Source organism: Prunus avium, chromosome 1 (assembly GCF_965620075.1).
Source record: "Prunus avium chromosome 1, drPruAviu1.hap1.1, whole genome shotgun sequence".
NCBI lineage: Eukaryota > Viridiplantae > Streptophyta > Magnoliopsida > Rosales > Rosaceae > Prunus > Prunus avium.
In genome coordinates, this window is record NC_142284.1 from 59,367,871 (window position 1) to 59,385,834 (window position 17,964).

The following is a 17,964-nucleotide window of genomic DNA, read 5'->3' on the forward strand; positions in this document are numbered from 1 at the left end:
GGCTGATCATATTGGTGTGTTCAGACCAAAATAATTAACTTGATTCCCCGTAGGAGATGGAAGATTCTTGTTTATTTTTTATTTCCAATAACTGGTATAAGTAGGCCAAGGTCTACACCCTCTCCATACTCATAGCAAGGGATGGCTAGAGACAAGAATATTGGTCCAATGGTTCTTCTCCTTGTTTTTGGTATGATCTCACTTCCTTCTTCAACTATTGTTCCTATTCTTCTCCTTATATCCTACCATTTTGTGAGGACTGAAAGGAATAAGTTTTTTTTCATGACTAATTCATCTTCTAATACCTTTAACCTGGACAAAATTTTGAAGTTTGCATCCATCTTTTCCAACATATCTTGAATCTATAGTAAATTATTCAATCCAATCCTAGGCACCAAACGTAGGCTAGGAGTTCATGCATGCCTGCCTTTATCGTATTGAAATATAGAATCACATTTGGGGGGTCATATCGTCCCCGGCGATAACATGTTTCAGGTTTTGTGAAAGTTTTTTCTTGATTATGATGATATTATGCAGGTTCAATCCTACTGGGAATCAATCCAAGCACAGCCAAAATTTGCCCTCAGTATTGTACGGGCCAGGCAGGTTATATGACCTGTCCCTCTTCAGGCAATACGCAGCTTTCACCATCTTGCAATTGTTGCTTAGTTCCGGCAGGCTGCACCCTTTACAGAGCTGACGGAACTTCTATCTGTACTGGTACTTAAAATGAGTGAGCATGGGGCATGCCTTGTATGATATAAATAATTTTGGTTTGCCATGAATGGTTTTTAAGTGGCAATATCCATGCTGCCACTGATGAAGAATAATATGGGATCATAATAAACGGGCTTTCCTTGACGCCTACGCTTCCACTAATATATATTTGCTTCCTCTGAGACTGGGAACAAGTTGTCAAAAACAAAACGTTAGTAACAACTCACTTCTTTTTATTTGTTGGATCTTTTAAAGCACTAACCAAAGCTTTCTCAACCGTGAGATACTCGGCGCTTCACATATGGCATCTCCTCATCCTAACATGTTTTCAATTTATATTAAGTGAGGAGCATGTGTGGCTCTCGAGCCTAACATGTGAATAGGCGCACGATACAAGCCATGAGTGTAAATCTCACATCGTGTCTTGAGATTCTTTCAAATTTCAAAGATTGCAATTAAGATGGAAAAACAATCGCAATGAAAATTGTGTAGTTTTGAGCCGAAAAAATGAAATTCAATAGTTATGTTGGCAATATTCGGAACAAGCATGTGAGGCATGATTTTGACTATATATTTGGTGCATGCAGCATGGAGTCTTTCCTCTTGGTGCATGCTGCATAGACTGCATGAATCTTCTACTTTGATCTGGTTTAGAATTTTACATAATTGTCGACGTTCTCCTATCAGATAATCGTTTAAGAATCAGCTTAATCGGTTAGTCTTGCATCAACAGCATCATATAAAAGTCACGTTTAACTTTGATTCACTAATTGAAGTTTATGAGGAAATATATAGGGCAAAGTACAATTAGTTGTGTAACTTTTTCTTTCCTCAAACTCTTTTTTATCTTTCTCCTCTTTGTTCTGGTGTGAGTCCTCCTTGTCCACAGGTGGGGCAACCCTTTAGTCCGAATCCTTGGCAATCAAAACACCTAAATCCATGTGCATAATAAGCTCATTTATATGAGACAATATAAAAAAGATACAACAAATAAAAATTGTTCTATTCATTAATTTTTTTATATTTTTAGATAAAGAACCAAACTAATTTTTTATATTTTAGAGCCAGAAATAACTTACTTCCAGCGCTCAAAAATATTCCCATTCTTCTTATTTCTTCCCGTTCCCTGAAAAGTGAGTAGGGGTGAGATGATATAGTGGCATTGCGTCCCAAACAAAAATGCTAATAGCAGCCATTAAAACAAAATGAGGGGTACGGATCTTGGATTTCAAAATGAGGTGGTCTAGATTTATCTTAAGGGTGAGTTGTTAATTTTGAACTGGGCTAAACCTTAAACCTTATTCTTTGCCGATCTAGTTGTGACGAAAAAAGAAGAAGATTAAATTAAACAGTTAGTACGAGGAGATGAAAATGAAGTGAAATTAAGAGAGCACCTTGCATCCTAGACATTCAATTGCACCTTTGCCTCCACAGTTTTCACACTTTTTCAAGAACTACATGCGAGAAAAAGAGTACAAGAATTATTGCATAAATATATATGAAATATAACAACAAATCACCTAAGGTATTTAATTCGAAGTTTGCTTTCGATTTTGTTTGTGCGAATAATTTCGAAAATGTTCTTGGTACTCAATTAATTTTCATTTTAAGGCATTATATGTTCATAGTATAATTATACTGTGGATTTAAAACCAATTAATTAATTAAGACAATGAGCCATGAGCTCTAGGTATAGCGTGAGAAAAAAAGAATGAAAAAGATCATACAGAGTTGAGTGAAAATCCTCCAGATTTTGCTGCAAAAACTGCAACTGCTCTGGGCCTCTTCTGCTCGATGCCTGTTATGGTTGAGGTAAGCTGAGGGCTAATTGGTACTGCAGGATGAGGATGAGGAGTCAAACTGTTGCAAGACATGGAAAGTTTGATCATCATATCTTTTCTTTCTTATCAAACCAAGAAGAAATGCATGAGATTTACTCTCCACACTCATAATCTTTAGGCTGTCTCTTCTCCAAAGATATTATTGAGGTGGAATGAGTGGACTAGAAAAATTCTCACCACACCCACAATTTTTTTTTGATGGGTCCACTGTTTGGCCTTCCACAAGACAAGTAGACCATTCAAATAATTACAAGTAATTATATATATACTTGGCAATCTTTGCTGGACATACTTCAATGGATAAGGGTTATTTTTTTATGATTATGTTTTTTTTCTTTTGGGCCTCAGTTTTATAGGCTTAGAAATGAATGTAACAATCAAGAGAGCGCGCCCATTTTTTTTTTTCTTTCTCCCAATTATAAGTACACAACTATTTTCTCTTTCCCAGTTAGGGTGTAAATTGGAGATGTAACATATCTACACCTATGAAATTGTTGTTCTAGTTGATTAAGAGATTGCAAAATCAATATTCTTATAAAAAGTAAGAAATAATCCTAGTCTCTCAAATTTTTTTATAGTTAGTAAAATACGGAACTAGAAAAATATGAATAAAATACGTACGTGTTTTATTTGGCAAGTTACAATTGAAAATTTCGGCCACTATATAATATTTTAATATATATTATTTTCATTCAATAATATGTGAAAATTATGTGTATAATACGTGAGTTTTGTGTGTATTATTGGAAATTTTGTAAAAAACACATATATTAAACATGAAAAATATGTACGTAATGATTACTTTTTTTTTTGTAAACGTGTATTTTACTGAGTCTTTAAGATGTGTAAGAAAAACAAAAGTATTATTGAAAAATACATACGTATGTGTATAATACGAGTATTAAACCAGAAAATGCTAAATTCTTTATATTGGCAATAACTCTAGAAAAGTAAAAAAATTAAAAGGGGACAATAGAGACTTGGGTAATGGCCCAATCGTAATGGATAATGCTCTAAACTATTCTTATCGATAAACAAAAATCAGAGAAAAAAATTATATAAAAAAAAAAGTGTCATAGTATATATTTGAAGCGTATAGCCGCGCGGCTATACTATTTATTAAAAAAAAGTTAAAAAAAGACTCCAGTATAGCCGCTCGGCTATACTCTTTAAATATATTATATTTACAAAGTATAGCCGCGCGGCTATACTACGTATATTATATTTACAGAGAATACCACCACCTCTCTTACTACTATACCAACAAAACTTTGTTTGAAATTGTTGTTCTAGTTGGCAAAGAGATTGTAAAATCAACATCTTGCATTTTTCTTACAACAAGTAAGAAATAATCTTAGCCTCTCAAATTCTTTCATAGTTAGTAAAATACTCTTTAAATTTTATTATATTTTAAAAGTATAGCTTATCGGCTATAGTATTAAAATATTATAATATATTTAACAGACTCCGCAACATACTTCAATGGATTACTATCACAATTGGTATCGGAAAAATAATGAAATAAATATAATTGCAATAAGTTATTAAAAAATAATATTTAATTCACCATCACAATTTTACAAACAATCACACCAATTTATGAAAGATTGTGATAGAATTTTAATTTGTCTGAATATAAATCCAATTAAAATAGGCCAGAGATGCATAAGTTATCTGTGTTTTTTTTTTCCGCCAAATATAAGTTAGCTTTGGATTTTCGTCGAATCCCAAGTATCCCCAATGCCTTGTATCGCTAATTATTATAAAAAATAAAAAATAAAAACAAGGATACAGAAAATAAAAAATCAATAAAAATTACGTTGCAAGTTCAGTTCAACTTGTTCACATTTCAGCTTCCCAATCGAACACTATATATAATCGAAAATCGAAAATTTCTGTTCTTTCGAATTGTCGTCGAACTCTCAACGAAGCTTCATCTACTCTGCAGACATGGCGAAGCCTGAGAATTCGAAGCCCAATATTCCCCACTACGTTCGTTCCTCCGCCAAAGTCCACCCCTCCAACGACTTCGACGCCGACCCCAACTCCTACTCCCCCGAGAAATTCAAGCTTTACGAAACCAGACAGGTGCCCACTCAATCTGTCCCAAATTCTAGGGTTTCCAATTCTTCATTCTTCTGAGACTATTTGATTGTGCATTGTATTAGCGGTTTTACTTGATTGGGAGCGATCGGAACAAGAGGTTCTTCCGGGTGTTGAAGATCGACAGATCGGAGCCCGACGATTTGAACATCAGCGAAGACCCCGTCGTCTACTCGCCGCAGGAGATAAAGAGCCTGCTTCAGAGAATCGCCGAGGGCAACCGTGCCACCGGAGGCCTTACCTTTGTAGCCAAGGTTTTTGGGATCGCCGGTTAGTGTCTTAGAGACCTCATTTTCATGCTTGTATGAATTCAAATTCACGTCCTTGTTCATTCTAAGAAGACCCTTGTGTTATGTTTTTTTTATGGGCTTTTGGTGTTTTCTAGGTTGCATTAAGTTTCTGGAATCTTATTACTTGATTTTGGTCACCAAGCGTCGGCAAATAGGAAGTATATGCGGTCATGCGATTTATAGTATAGACGAGAGCCAATTGATTACTATTCCGCATGTCTCAATGCAAACTGATATCGCTCATTCTAAGACCGAGTTGCGGTAATTTCTTCCCTTATTTTGATGTTTCTCTGTTCTGTGTATATTTAAATAATAGCTTAATGTGCCAGAGGTATATCAAGTTTAAAAGATATTTGGTTGCGTTTACGGTCACTGGGTTATTTAATGGTATAATCAACATGGTCTCTCACCATTTTGCTCATGCATCAGGCTTGTACACTAACAAGAGGGTAAAAAGAATAGGATAGAAAACAAAGCGTTCAAAGTAAAACCTGTTTTGTACGTGTAGCTCAGGGATACTAGGGTGAGGTTTCCCTTGAAGTTTCATGGAGCCACTTAAGTCATTAGCACTGAGACAGCTACCCACAGTACAACAGTGTTAGCACAGGAAAGAAAGAAACCCTGATTTGTATTTGCTAATGTCCAGTAAGAAAAGAGAAAGCTTGATTTAGAGTTTACATATTTGGCTTACCTAGACAAACCAAGTGATGGTTGCACAAATATACTGTCCCCAAATGACCCTGGTAATGATTTCATTTACAATCTACGTAGTGTCTACATGGAAGTTAGATTGGAGAGGGGTTTAGGTGACCTCCAATATCTAGTACATGGAGAATGGTATGAATGGGATGTATATGTTTTAAGATGTTGTAAAGTGACTGGCAAAGAAAATGCCATCTCCTGTGGAGATCGTTGAAGTAAGAACTCTGCACTTAATATATGAGTTGGAAGATACATATATATTTTTTGCTTCATATACCACTTGTGGATGGGATTATAAGAGTGTTCTTTCCATTATTTAATCATTAGGTGGTTTCATATTTAGAAAGGCGAACATATTGTAATGGGACTCTGCAGGCTTCAACTTTCGCAGCTTCATACCTACCAGCTAATATACTTGGCATTTCAACTTTTATAGAATATTACTTATATTTTTATCTCTTAATTGCAGGTACAAGAAGCTTCTTTCCAGTGTTGATTTGACCAAAGATTTTTTCTATAGTTATACATATCCTATAATGCAAAGTTTGCAAAAAAATGTGTTATCAATGGGTGAAGAAGGGATGCCTTATGATAATATATTTGTATGGAATGCCTATCTAACACAAGCTATTCGATCAAGGTGCAATAACACTATCTGGACAATAGCATTAGTGCATGGCCATTTTAAGCAGGTATGCAACTCTCTCTCTGCCCCTCTCCCCCTCTCCTTCTCACTCTCCCTTACGTGTGTGTGTGTATGTGTGTGTGTTAATGTGGTAATGGGATTTTATTTGGTTCAGGGAATCGATGTACTCTACATTTTTTTATCGATATAATTTGGTTATACCTTATGTATTTATTTCTCTTGTGACATATGTATATATATATATCATGTACTAAAGGAGTTCTGAATTTTGGTGTATTTGACTGATGTTTTAGGTGTCTGATTCACTGGTTATTCATGTTTCTTGTATTTCCTTATGTTTTTTCTTGATAAAACTTGTGTTTCCTATGAAAAAAAAAATCTAACTAACTAAAGACTTAAATATATGAATGGAGTTTATTTTTCTTGATGATGGCAGATTAGGCTATCAATCTTTGGGAGGGACTTCAGTGTTTCTCTGGTCTCTAGGCGCTCTCGGCATTTTGCAGGGACACGGTATGTTCTAGTTTTGAATATCACGTTCACACTGTCTTCATTTCTTGTAATTATTCAGAAAGCAGTCCATATGGCATGTAATTTTTTTTTTTTTTTTTTTTGTCTTGTAAGTTTTATGTACGTGGTTCATGGTATTTTGGAATGGGATTTTAATGGTATAGGATTATGCTAGTAGACCTGGGTTAAAAGAGTTACTCAGTTTTTCCTTTTTAGTTCAGTCATCTGATACATTCTTGTTATAATTTAAATATTCGTGTGGAAGGGTTCTTTTGATTGTGTGTAGTCTTTACTAGTATGGTATTGATTAAAATGGTTCATTTTCTTTCGTTAAATATGTGAAGTTCAATTTCTTTAGCTTTCATATTTTGAATTGAATACTTATTTAAACAATGAAGTATGAGCAGCAATAATTGTTTCAAGTGAAATATAATGTTCAGTTAAACATATGTAACATGCAACATGTCTTCAAGACTGAGTCTGATCTAAAAATGATTATATCTCATAAACAGTTCATCTTTTGCTTCTTCCTTGATGGAAATTATGAATTATCCCCTGTGATGTACTCAGGGAAGGACTGAAGGACGAGGAGCAACAAACAAGGTCAGCTTCTCTTTTTGTCACATCGGATTGGATTTCTTTTTCAATGCATTCCTTTGTGACAGAATATAGGAGAAGATTTGTTTTGTTTTGTTCCTCCCCTTAAAAGATTCAACACAAGACCTCTCTCTCTCTCTCTCTCTCTCTCTCTCTCTCTCTCTCTCTCTCTCTCTCTCTCATGCTTTCTTTTACAAGGTCCAGCTAAGTAGTCTCTTTTATTCTGCTTGGTTTTATGGTTATTTAGATTTCTTCTTTCTGCTTCTCTCTCTCACTATATATACACAGATACACATAAGACCTCAACTTCACAGGTTCTATTTTGTGCAAACAAGGAATAATTATGTTTTTAAAATCTGAATCACAGCTTTTATTCCCTAAAAGAACAAACATCTAATTTACATCTAATGAAGGACAATCAACAAACAAAACAAAACTACAAAACTGTACCACAAGAAAACAGCAATAGGAGAATAGCATGAAAGAGACTAATTCCAGAACTCAGAGGCGATCGAAGCCGCCCAGAACTGAGCTCTGTCCCACAAATTATCCACGTCCTCCCCCGTTACAACCTCAACACTCCTATTCCTCTCTATCCAAACCACTCAAAAAATTTCCAACACAGCACTCCTCCCTAGCACTTAACTCCTTTTCCTCCCTCCAAAAACTCAACTTTTCACATAAAAGAGTATCACAAGAAGCTGGAATCATCCAATTCAAAACGGCCTCTCTAGTTGGCCTTATCCAACAAGGAATATGCACTTGGACACTGAAGCAGTAAATGTTTAAAGCATTTGGTGTCTGTTTTGGACACCCCACACCAGTCACCACTAGGAGAAAGACACCACTCAGGTCTCCTTCTTTGCATCATGTCACAAGCATGCACCTTCCGTCAGCAACCCAAGCTAATACTGGCAACTGCACTAATTGTCTCGAGAATGATGTACAAGATAAAACTTCAGATGGCTCCACAATCTAAATTCTTCTTTCCTGCCTAGGAGGAAAAATATTTGCATTTGGGTTTGTTTGTTCTGGTTGAATAAAAGGACCTCTCTCTCTGTGCTCTACTCTCACATGGGGTTTACTATATATGAAAATGTGATACTTATCATTTAGAGTAGTTGTCTGGGGTTTACTATATGTGAGTGTACACAGCTATAGTATCTGGGTAGACAGCAGCTGGTGCAGACGAGAAAACTTTTATTTTATTTTAGCTGGGGGCGGGGTTTCAGGTTAAATTTTACAGGTATCAATTTTAGTTTATGTTTTGGGAGACAGCAAATTCTTATTGTTGCATTGAATTGTAGATGTTTTAACTAGAAACTATTGTAGCTATGGGATGTCAAGATTTAATAATTTTTTTATTGGGTTGCAGTTACTTGAAAAGGGGAGTGAATGATAGGGGAAGGGTTGCAAATGATGTTGAGACAGAGCAGATTATCCTTGATGAGGAAGCTGGATCATGCAAAGGAAAAATGAGTTCTGTTGTCCAGATGCGTGGCTCAATCCCCCTTTTCTGGTCACAGGAAGCTTCAAGATTTAGTCCTAAGCCTGATATAATATGTAAGAACATTATGTGATGCAGTTTGATTTCATTGGTGCTGAATCATATGCTTATTTCACATACACTGTTTACGAGGATTATTTGAATTGATCTTTTTTTGCATGTTTCCATTTTGATTTTAGTACAGAGATATGACCCAACATATCAGGCTACCAAATTACATTTTGAAGACCTCGCCAAGAGATATGGCAACCCAATTATTGTGCTCAATTTGATCAAGGTTTATTTCTGAATGCCTTGTTAACAGCTGTGGGCAATAAAAACATAATCTCAACTTGTTAGTTGTTACGAATACTGCTTATAAATACCCCTATCATTCACTCCCCCTTGGGGCTTACATTATCATGGAGTTGTCTCCTCAATACCTATTTGGGGCTTACATCAGCATGGTGTATTTTCATGGGGCAATGTTGAAAATTAAATGCATCTTTTGTTCATCGCATCTGTCTGGCGATCAATTTAAGTTGAAGATATCTTCTGTCCTTGTGAGGTACTGTGCATATCACTGTGGGTGTGTATGTGTGTGTTTCTGTCATAGGGAAGTTGCTGTTACGAAGATGTTAATCGATAATTATTGAAATTCTTTTACTAAGAATTTTTTGAGTTATAACCTACTCATGATACCTACATGCATGCCAACTCATATTTTGTTGGCATTATGACTTAAGCTATATTTATTCAGTTGCCCATCATGCATTTTCTTTTTTCTTCATATTTTTATTTTCATGTATCTCATACAATTGTAATGTAGACTGTTGAGAAAAGGCCTCGAGAAATGATGCTGAGGCGTGAGTTTGCAAATGCGGTTGGGTATTTGAATCAAATTCTTTCTGAAGAAAACCATCTTAAATTTATCCACTGGGACTTTCACAAGTTTGCGAAAAGGTAACCATCTGAGGTTTCATTTTCCTTGTCCTTTTTTTTTCTTTTTGGTGAAGTGGACACACACACACGTATTTTGCACATATACAGATATAGTACGAGTATGATACAGAAAGTCTACAAAACTAGGATAAGGATTGGCCAAGAAAAATATTGTTATATGATATATATTTACTGTAGTAAGGTAAATGGCATCCATATCTGGTGTTGTGCAGGCTAGTTCTTTGTTTATGGTTTTTTCCTTCTTTTCTATGGTTGTAACCTGAAAAGTATGAATACCCTTGGCCTTATTTTTGTTCAGTAAAACACTAGTAAGAAAAAGAGGTGGAAAGGTCTGGGTTCTCTTTTGAACCCTAAATGTTCTTTATAATACTCTAAATTGACCTCTCATTGTTTTCTAAAATCACAATTGGACCACTCTTTTCTTAAAATTTGCAAAATGGCCCATTCTTTATAATACTCTAAATTGACCTCTCATTGTTTTCTAAAATCACAATTGGACCACTCTTTTCTTGAATATGCGATACACTGCATAACTGCATATGCAAAAGTCAGTTCCAATTTCAACTGATACTCCATTTGGAGTATTGGATATGTATCGGGACCCGATACTACATATCTACAAGGATTGAATTATCCTGCTTCATAGACATATATATACATATTTATTTATTTTTTCATATGTATATATATCATGTGTATCTGTACATAATTTTTTTCCCACTTTGTCATCATGCAAATAATTATACTTATTTTTTTTTTCAATAAATATCTATATACTATGCTTTCGATTTAACCATTCTCTAACCATTTGTGTAATATTTGTTTTCTTTGGTCTTACTGTTCTCTATTTCTTCTGCTTCCAAAGCAAGTCCGCCAATGTTTTAGCAGTTTTGGGTGCTGTGGCAAGTGAAGCACTTGATTTGACTGGTTTTTACTACAGTGGCAAACCTAGCATTGTTAAACGGAGGCTCAATCAAATTAGTCGGACAAGTACTGGAAGGTATGCAATTTCTATGTTGGTTCAGTGATTTCCAAACACTATTCTCAACATTTATCCCTAATCTCAGTTGCACATAGATGGCTATCTTTGAATGAATTTGCATCAGTTAAATGCTAGGAGGCACATGAGTGCCAAATGTCCTATTCAGGAAACTGAATCTTTTTTCCCTTAAAGAATTTTGTAATATAATGTCACTGTGAACTTACTTCTAGGGCTTGTTTGGGAGTCCTGTATAAGTACTGTACTTTTGTTCATAACATTTTAATTAGAAGCATATAAAAAACTTAAAGTGCTTAATGCATATTTACTTGGAAGTACTTCCGTAGAAGACTTATCAAGTTCTTCTCCAAGAAGCACTAAAATGCTTATCTGAACTCAAAAAATGTACTTTTACATATTTAAATCAAACACTACATAAGCACTTTTGGCACTTTTCAAAGCACTCCCAAACATATCCTAGTGTGTTTTCTAGAGTAATATGTCGTTTTCCCCCTGAACTATGTCGATAGTGTCAAGTATGCAATCATGTTATGAACCATATAAATGTTTTTCCTTTTCACTTTTCTTCAGAAGGTATGGATTTTGTTATGTGGTCATTTATGTGGAGAAATGTTATGGGTCAAGGTCTTCTTGATGATGATATTCTGGTATGTCCAGCATATTAAAAAGGTAGCCTTGTACAAGGCACTTAGCCTAGCATTGGTTTTTGAACACTCTAGCACATGGGAGAATTATTTCAAAACGAAACAATTGTTTTATTTACTACCAATTACTCTGGCATAAGAACGTGGAAATGGTATTTCTTTTAAATTAGATTTCCCTTTTTCTTCCAGGGAAGCTTCTCTTAGAGAGCTAAGAGCAAACTCTGGGGACCTTCCAAGATTTGGAAGCAGTAATGAAACTCTAAATTCTGCTGCTAATCGGGATAGGGAGTCTGATCCTAGTCAACACAAGAAAAATGATAATTCTGGCGGTGAACCACCACATTTTCAAAGTGGTGTTCTGCGCACCAACTGCATTGATTGCTTGGACCGTACAAATGTTGCACAGTATGCTTATGGCCTTGCAGCTCTAGGGCGCCAACTTCATGCCATGGGTTTGACGAACCTGCCCAAAGTGGATCCTGACAGCACTATTGCTGCAGCTCTCATGGATATGTACCAGAGCATGGGGGATGCTCTTGCGCAGCAGTATGGTGGCTCTGCAGCTCACAACACTGTATGTTGTTTACTATCTAGATTGAAGTTCTTTTTTTATTTTATGTTTTATTCATAGTTTAGAGTATGCATATTTTCAATTGCTGGAATTCGTAGATCAACCCCTAAAACTTTAACTTGAGGTTTTAAAAAAAGGAAATAGAACTCCAAAACTCTAATCAGATGTCCATTGGGCTTGGGCCCACAAGTGAGGGATCCCTCAACTGAAGCTTTCTGTATATATATTGGAAACCATTTTGTGTTATAATTGTGGTGCAATAAATAGACAAATACAATGCCTCCAATAAACATTGAAATGATCATGATGATACTAAGATGGTTAAATAATTCCCGATTGGGCTGTCATTATGGGAGGATCATCCTTGATTGGGGAACGTGAAAAATAGATGGTTCAGATCATGTGACCACAAAAGCGCATAATACGTATAGTGGACAAGGAGTCCACTCTTAAAACGCAATCTACAACAAACACATAAACTTAGGTCGTTTTTGCGAAGAAAGAAACTTTTATTAAACACAAAAACAAAGAATACATACAGTGGAGAAGGAGTCCACTCCTAAAATACAATCTACAACAAAAAGAACAATACAACCATTAATCAGATCGCCCTCTTTGTAACAAAACTAAGTAACCAATCTTGTGCTCTTAGATGTAATGATTCAAGATTGGTTACTTTCAGCTGCTAATGATTCAATGAGGTATTTTTTATTGATTCACAGTATGCGTATATATATATGTGTGTGTGTGTGTGTGCGCGTGTGTAGGAAGTTTGTTAGCACATGTGTACATAGAGATTGTAGAACTTCCACATTTAGCTTTGTTTCTGCTTCCTGAAACCATTCGTCTGTCATGAATGCCAGGTATTTCCTGAGAGGCAGGGAAAGTGGAAAGCCACTACCCAATCAAGGGAGTTTCTGAAGTCTATCAAGCGATACTACAGCAATGCTTACACTGATGGTGAAAAGCAAGACGCCATAAATTTGTACTTGTTCCTCTCTTGTAGTTCTCATGAATATAAATTTTTATTTTTAAATAGCATCTTCTCTTCCCTGACACAGAAGATAAGACTTATTATTACCTATTACGATCTCCATCATTTCTTATAAAATAAAAATATAAAATTCCATCTCCATCAATAGCATCTCACTTCCGCATTGAGAAATAGATGCATCTATGGATATATGGGAACTCTTTGTGTTGCTGATTTGTATTGTATCTTTGGATATATGGGAACTCTTTGTGTTGCTGATTGCAGTTGTATTGTATTATATTATATAGATTAAAACAATGTTATATTATAGTATGTCATTATGTTGTACTGTATTAAATTTCATTGTATTGTGCATGCCATATGGCACATTGTCGTAATGTGTTTTGCCTTTCTTAAAATATCTTCTAAAGCTTTGATCTTGATGTGGGTTTTACCAGATTTTTGGGTTACTTCAAACCACAGGAAGGGAAACCTGCTCTGTGGGAGCTGGATTCTGATTACTATCTTCATGTATCTGGGATTGATGACCTTTTCCTTGATACGTGGTAAAATCTCTATGCCTCTTTATATGATCTAGACTTAATACTTTGGACAGGTCTATCCAAACGCATACGCATGTACGCATGCATAGATGTGCCTTGTACATTTCCTGTTCCAATCCTTTTTTCTACTTCTTCTGTAAAGTTAATTTTTCAATTTAATCATCCATTGTTTACAATAAGATACTTGATTTTCAACTTTGCAGTTCACAAGAAAATAATACGCACTTGGGAGGATTGGGAAACACTCTTGCCCCAATCCCTGCTTGCAAAGAAGATTTTTTGAGGATGAAGTTGACATCCTTTGATAAATTGATTGAAAGGACGTGTAGTTCAATAAAGAATGTAAGACTTTGCAGTGAACCAGATCTAAGAACAGGTGGTGGTACTGCAAACTCTAGTGTGGCGCCTGATGCAGCGTAATTATATCTCAACCTATGCAGTTCTTACCCCACTATTTAGCATCCTATTTGTGATTTTTAATATTAATCTCTCTACCTCTCTCTTTGGTTATCCTGTCCACTTGGGAACCAAGGAAAATTCTATTAATAGTCACTGAACATTGGAATTATAATTTTCAGTGAAATACAGTTGAAAAGCCCAAATTGGCTTTTTGGCCAGAGAAAATACGAAGAAAGTGGGTCTGCACCAAAAGTTACTTCACATGAAATAAGTAATGGAGGATCCCATAATGAGACAGGGGTTGGTGGCTTTTGTGACTTAAATTGGCTTTCTTCTGATGGCAATGATAATGAGGAGGATATCTTCCAGAGGTATGCTATATGAAAATGCTTTTGGGTTGACATAGGAGAACTCCTTCGATTTGTCTGGTTCATTAGCTTATACATGGTTGTTACGACTGTGACCTCTAATGTAAGTGGGATGCTAAGAAGAAATACTAGAAGTATATATCATATTTATGATAAAACAAACCATAACATAAGAAAGTTAGATAATGGAGTAGTCTAATCTGGGTAATTAAGTTGATTTGGAATTCTATGTTACTACCTTGTTGGCATCAACTGTGTTCAACAAAAGAACTTAATTTTGTTTTTAAAAAGCCTATGATGTATCCTATGGAGTGTATGATTGATCATTTCTTTCTCTGCTGTTATTCCAAGGTACCTTTCAATGACATCAGTGGATGAAGCGAATGGGTGGTACGGTGGGACACTGCTAGGTGATCAAGATGAAAGCAGTGAGATATATAAGCACTATGCTGAGTTATGTCAGGTAGAGTACTTCTAATTTTCCAAACACGGACAAGTCTGGTATTATTTCCTTTAAACATTAGAGTTTGACATAAATTTCTGCAAAATAATGAAAGCACTTTATACTCTTCTTCTTGTTCTCTGACAAAAAAAAAAAAAAAAAAGGGTTTCTCTCAGATTGTCCAGCTGCAAAATATGCGTACATTTCCAATTTCTCCATGCTTCTGCTTTTGTATATATCTTTAAATATAAAGCAAAAGGCAGAGAATTGTGAAACATTCAAAATATCAGAAAATGTCCTTGGTTAATTCAAACATTAAGAATTGAAATTATTATTAAAGGAGGATAATATGGTAAATTCACATTTTTTCATACTAAAAAAAATTAAAATTAAAAACAAAATCAGATAATAGGTCCTACTTTTATGGAACATAACTACCCATGTTATCTTTTCTTAATTCTAAAAATAAAATAAAAAAGAAAAAAGAAAACCAATTGGCAAGGGGCTAGTATATCTTGAAATATCTAAACCAATTGGCAAGGGGCTAGTATATCTTTAAATATCTCCTATTATCAGTGCATGCATAGCAAAATAGAAGAAAGATAATTATAAGTCTTTTTCTCTAGAACATCATTTTAAAATCTGGTTTTCACCCTGACACCACCTTTATCTTCCTCGTTCAAATACAGTATAGAAGTTTTCGTTTCTTGGATGGAATTTTTGTTGGAAGTTTGATGCTCTTGTTCGATTGAGCTTTGATTTACTTATTTGTCCTTTATGACATCTAATTATCACGATTACACAAAACAAAAGACCTGTTTCTTGCCTTTAAATTACGTTGATGTTTAACCAATTATTATAGAGCATTCTTGGCGTTTACAACAAAGTCTATGACAAAATAATCCTCTGCAAGTAAATAAAATGATCAATGTTACTGGTTTGTTGGAAATCCAGTTGATAGACCTGGAGGACATGTTCTTTTTCTCCTACTTCTTGTACGTCTCCATTTCCTTAATATTCTTTGTGAAATGTTTGAAATGCAGGGCCCTGGCATTGAGCCTTTCAAAAATGATCGTGAGATGGAGAAGCACTATGCCGATGCTCTTCATATGGGGACAATCAATATTGTAGATGATGCTGCTGTTGAGGTAGAGATGGAAGCCGCTCTCAAGGAATACGATCAAATTGGCAGTGATCTCGGGAGCATCCCTGCATCATGTAAATCCTTAGCTGAAGATCCGAGCTGGTTGACGAGGTGGATCATTGGGGAAGAGAAGGTGCAAAGGGTTTGAAGAAATATTCAGTTCAGCTTATATTTATGAAATCTGCTCGCAGATATATTATTCTTTTAATTGTTTTTCGACTATCAACTGTAAAGATAAATGAAATTAAGAGGCAAACACTGAGTGAATCATGCTTGTATATATGTCTAGGATGAAACAAAGTAGCTGTACGATAATGCATGTAAATACAATTTGTTCAAATATAGTTCAACCTCCCATTTGCAATTTTGTGTTTGCTGAAATACACTTCGTTAACTTTCCTAGAGACAGCAAAGTCGTTTTCTTGTATTGATGTTCCGTCCCAAAGGTTTTGCAAGAAAAATAAAATGCTCTGCCGTATAACGTATTTTTGCAGTATTGCATATAGTGCCTAATTGCCATATTACGTATTTTCATCACATTGATCACCTGCAACAAATGATTCAATAATTTTTATGTTTTTTTACTTCAAGCGATAGTCTAAACTATAAAGGTGTCATGGGAAGAGGTTTCTCATGATACCAAAGTATCATGGGGAACATGAGACCACTAGTATGCAAATTAAGGTATTCTCTTTCCCACTAGGCTAGACTCTATTTACAAATCAAGATTCTTTTTAACTAGGCTAGACCCCATTGACACAAACGATTCAATTCTAATTCTAACATTCTTACTATCAATTGATAACTTTGTCATACAAGTAATTAGACGTTAAACGTTCTAGACCAAATATAGGCTAGTATTCAAGGTTCTAAAGCCGTACTATGGAAGACGGTATCTTTCTTATGGCCGTATTATTTGCAAAAAGAGTTCACAATGATGCTATCTCTCCCGAGTTTCAATAGATTTCAACTTGTAGAAAATCCATGGGATTTCCTCTGAGCATTTTGCAGTCTTACAAATTTACGAAAGCAAGTTTTTCAAGATGTACAATGGACTGGTGAACCTAGCACAAACTCCCTACATCCCGGAGTATCAATTTCTCAAGATTTGGGATTTTTGAAAAGTTTGGCCATCATGTCAGGCAATGTGAATCAGATTGGGAACCTTCAACTTTTAAAGCACCTGTTGTACAAAACCTAAATAATATGGAAATTAAAATCCAAAATGAAGAGAAACGAAGCATGAGGTTATGTATAACAGCAGAAGGAAAGAGTGAATAATTTGGTTGAGGTTATATTGTATGTACCCCGGAACCCTTCCAAATAGCTTCTCTATAATACATGTTAATGGCAACTAGTGTTGGTAGATTTATTCTATTGCGATCAGATCATCTAGATCACCACTACTTTCTTGCAGAAAGTCATCAACTTTTGATGCCTCCGGAATTTCAAAAGGAAGTACACCAGAACTGGATGCCCAAGCATGTTTCCAAATGGTCGTTGTGTTCATGAACATCCTATCGAGCTTCTCCTCCAATTTAAGACTAATGACCTTATTACGCAATTATTTACCTATAATTTAAGAAGACATTACTGTTATAAGGAGTTTCATGATAATTTAATCAAAATATGACATTGAAAACTAAAAGAAGTTCACGCACCTGAATATTGCACTAGCATTCATCAGAAGCGTCAATTGTACCAAGTTTGGGATTTCACCCCAACGCCAGTTTCCTTCCCAATTAGTTCTTTCCACAATTTCCGTTGCTCTTTGAGAGCATCCCGATTGTTATTCCCTTGTGTTTTATCATACTATTTTCCTGTCTCTGTGGATTTAAGCTTTCATTTTTTCCATCCCACTTTCTTCATACAGTGCCAGGACGATTTCCTGCCTCCACCTCCTTGATACACAGGTTACAGAATATAGCTACACTATGATTATTCCCTGAGCCGCAACTTTTGATCCATTTGCCACATTGTTATTCCTTCCCATTTGGTATATGCT

At 35.4% G+C, this 17,964-nt stretch overlaps 2 protein-coding genes across 3 annotated transcripts; one reads left to right on the forward strand and one right to left on the reverse strand.

The window, feature by feature from the left end:
• Positions 1 to 1,455: 1,455 nt before the first annotated feature.
• LOC110750766 (SSUH2-like protein) lies at positions 1,456 to 2,735 on the reverse strand. Its single transcript, XM_021951130.2, has 4 exons — positions 2,445 to 2,735; positions 2,112 to 2,171; positions 1,797 to 1,843; positions 1,456 to 1,648 (listed from the first exon to the last, which is right to left on the reverse strand). The coding sequence occupies exons 1-4, from the start codon at positions 2,607 to 2,609 to the stop codon at positions 1,561 to 1,563; spliced, it is 360 nt and encodes a 119-aa protein (XP_021806822.1). The 5' UTR covers positions 2,610 to 2,735; the 3' UTR covers positions 1,456 to 1,560.
• A 1,634-nt stretch (positions 2,736 to 4,369) lies between these two features.
• On the forward strand, positions 4,370 to 16,323 carry ATSAC1 (Phosphoinositide phosphatase family protein). 2 transcript variants are annotated; one of them, XM_021951128.2, is made up of 17 exons: positions 4,370 to 4,646; positions 4,727 to 4,931; positions 5,047 to 5,212; positions 6,123 to 6,345; positions 6,736 to 6,812; positions 7,380 to 7,412; positions 8,782 to 8,969; positions 9,093 to 9,190; positions 9,722 to 9,855; positions 10,721 to 10,855; positions 11,689 to 12,073; positions 12,934 to 13,055; positions 13,502 to 13,609; positions 13,810 to 14,022; positions 14,185 to 14,376; positions 14,725 to 14,836; positions 15,859 to 16,323. In XM_021951128.2, exons 1-17 carry the CDS (start codon positions 4,509 to 4,511, stop codon positions 16,105 to 16,107), a joined length of 2,778 nt encoding a protein of 925 aa, XP_021806820.2. In that variant the 5' UTR covers positions 4,370 to 4,508; the 3' UTR covers positions 16,108 to 16,323. The 2 variants fall into 2 exon arrangements, with proteins under 2 accessions (XP_021806820.2, XP_021806821.2); XM_021951129.2 differs by lacking the exon at positions 7,380 to 7,412.
• The last annotated feature ends 1,641 nt before the right edge of the window (positions 16,324 to 17,964 follow it).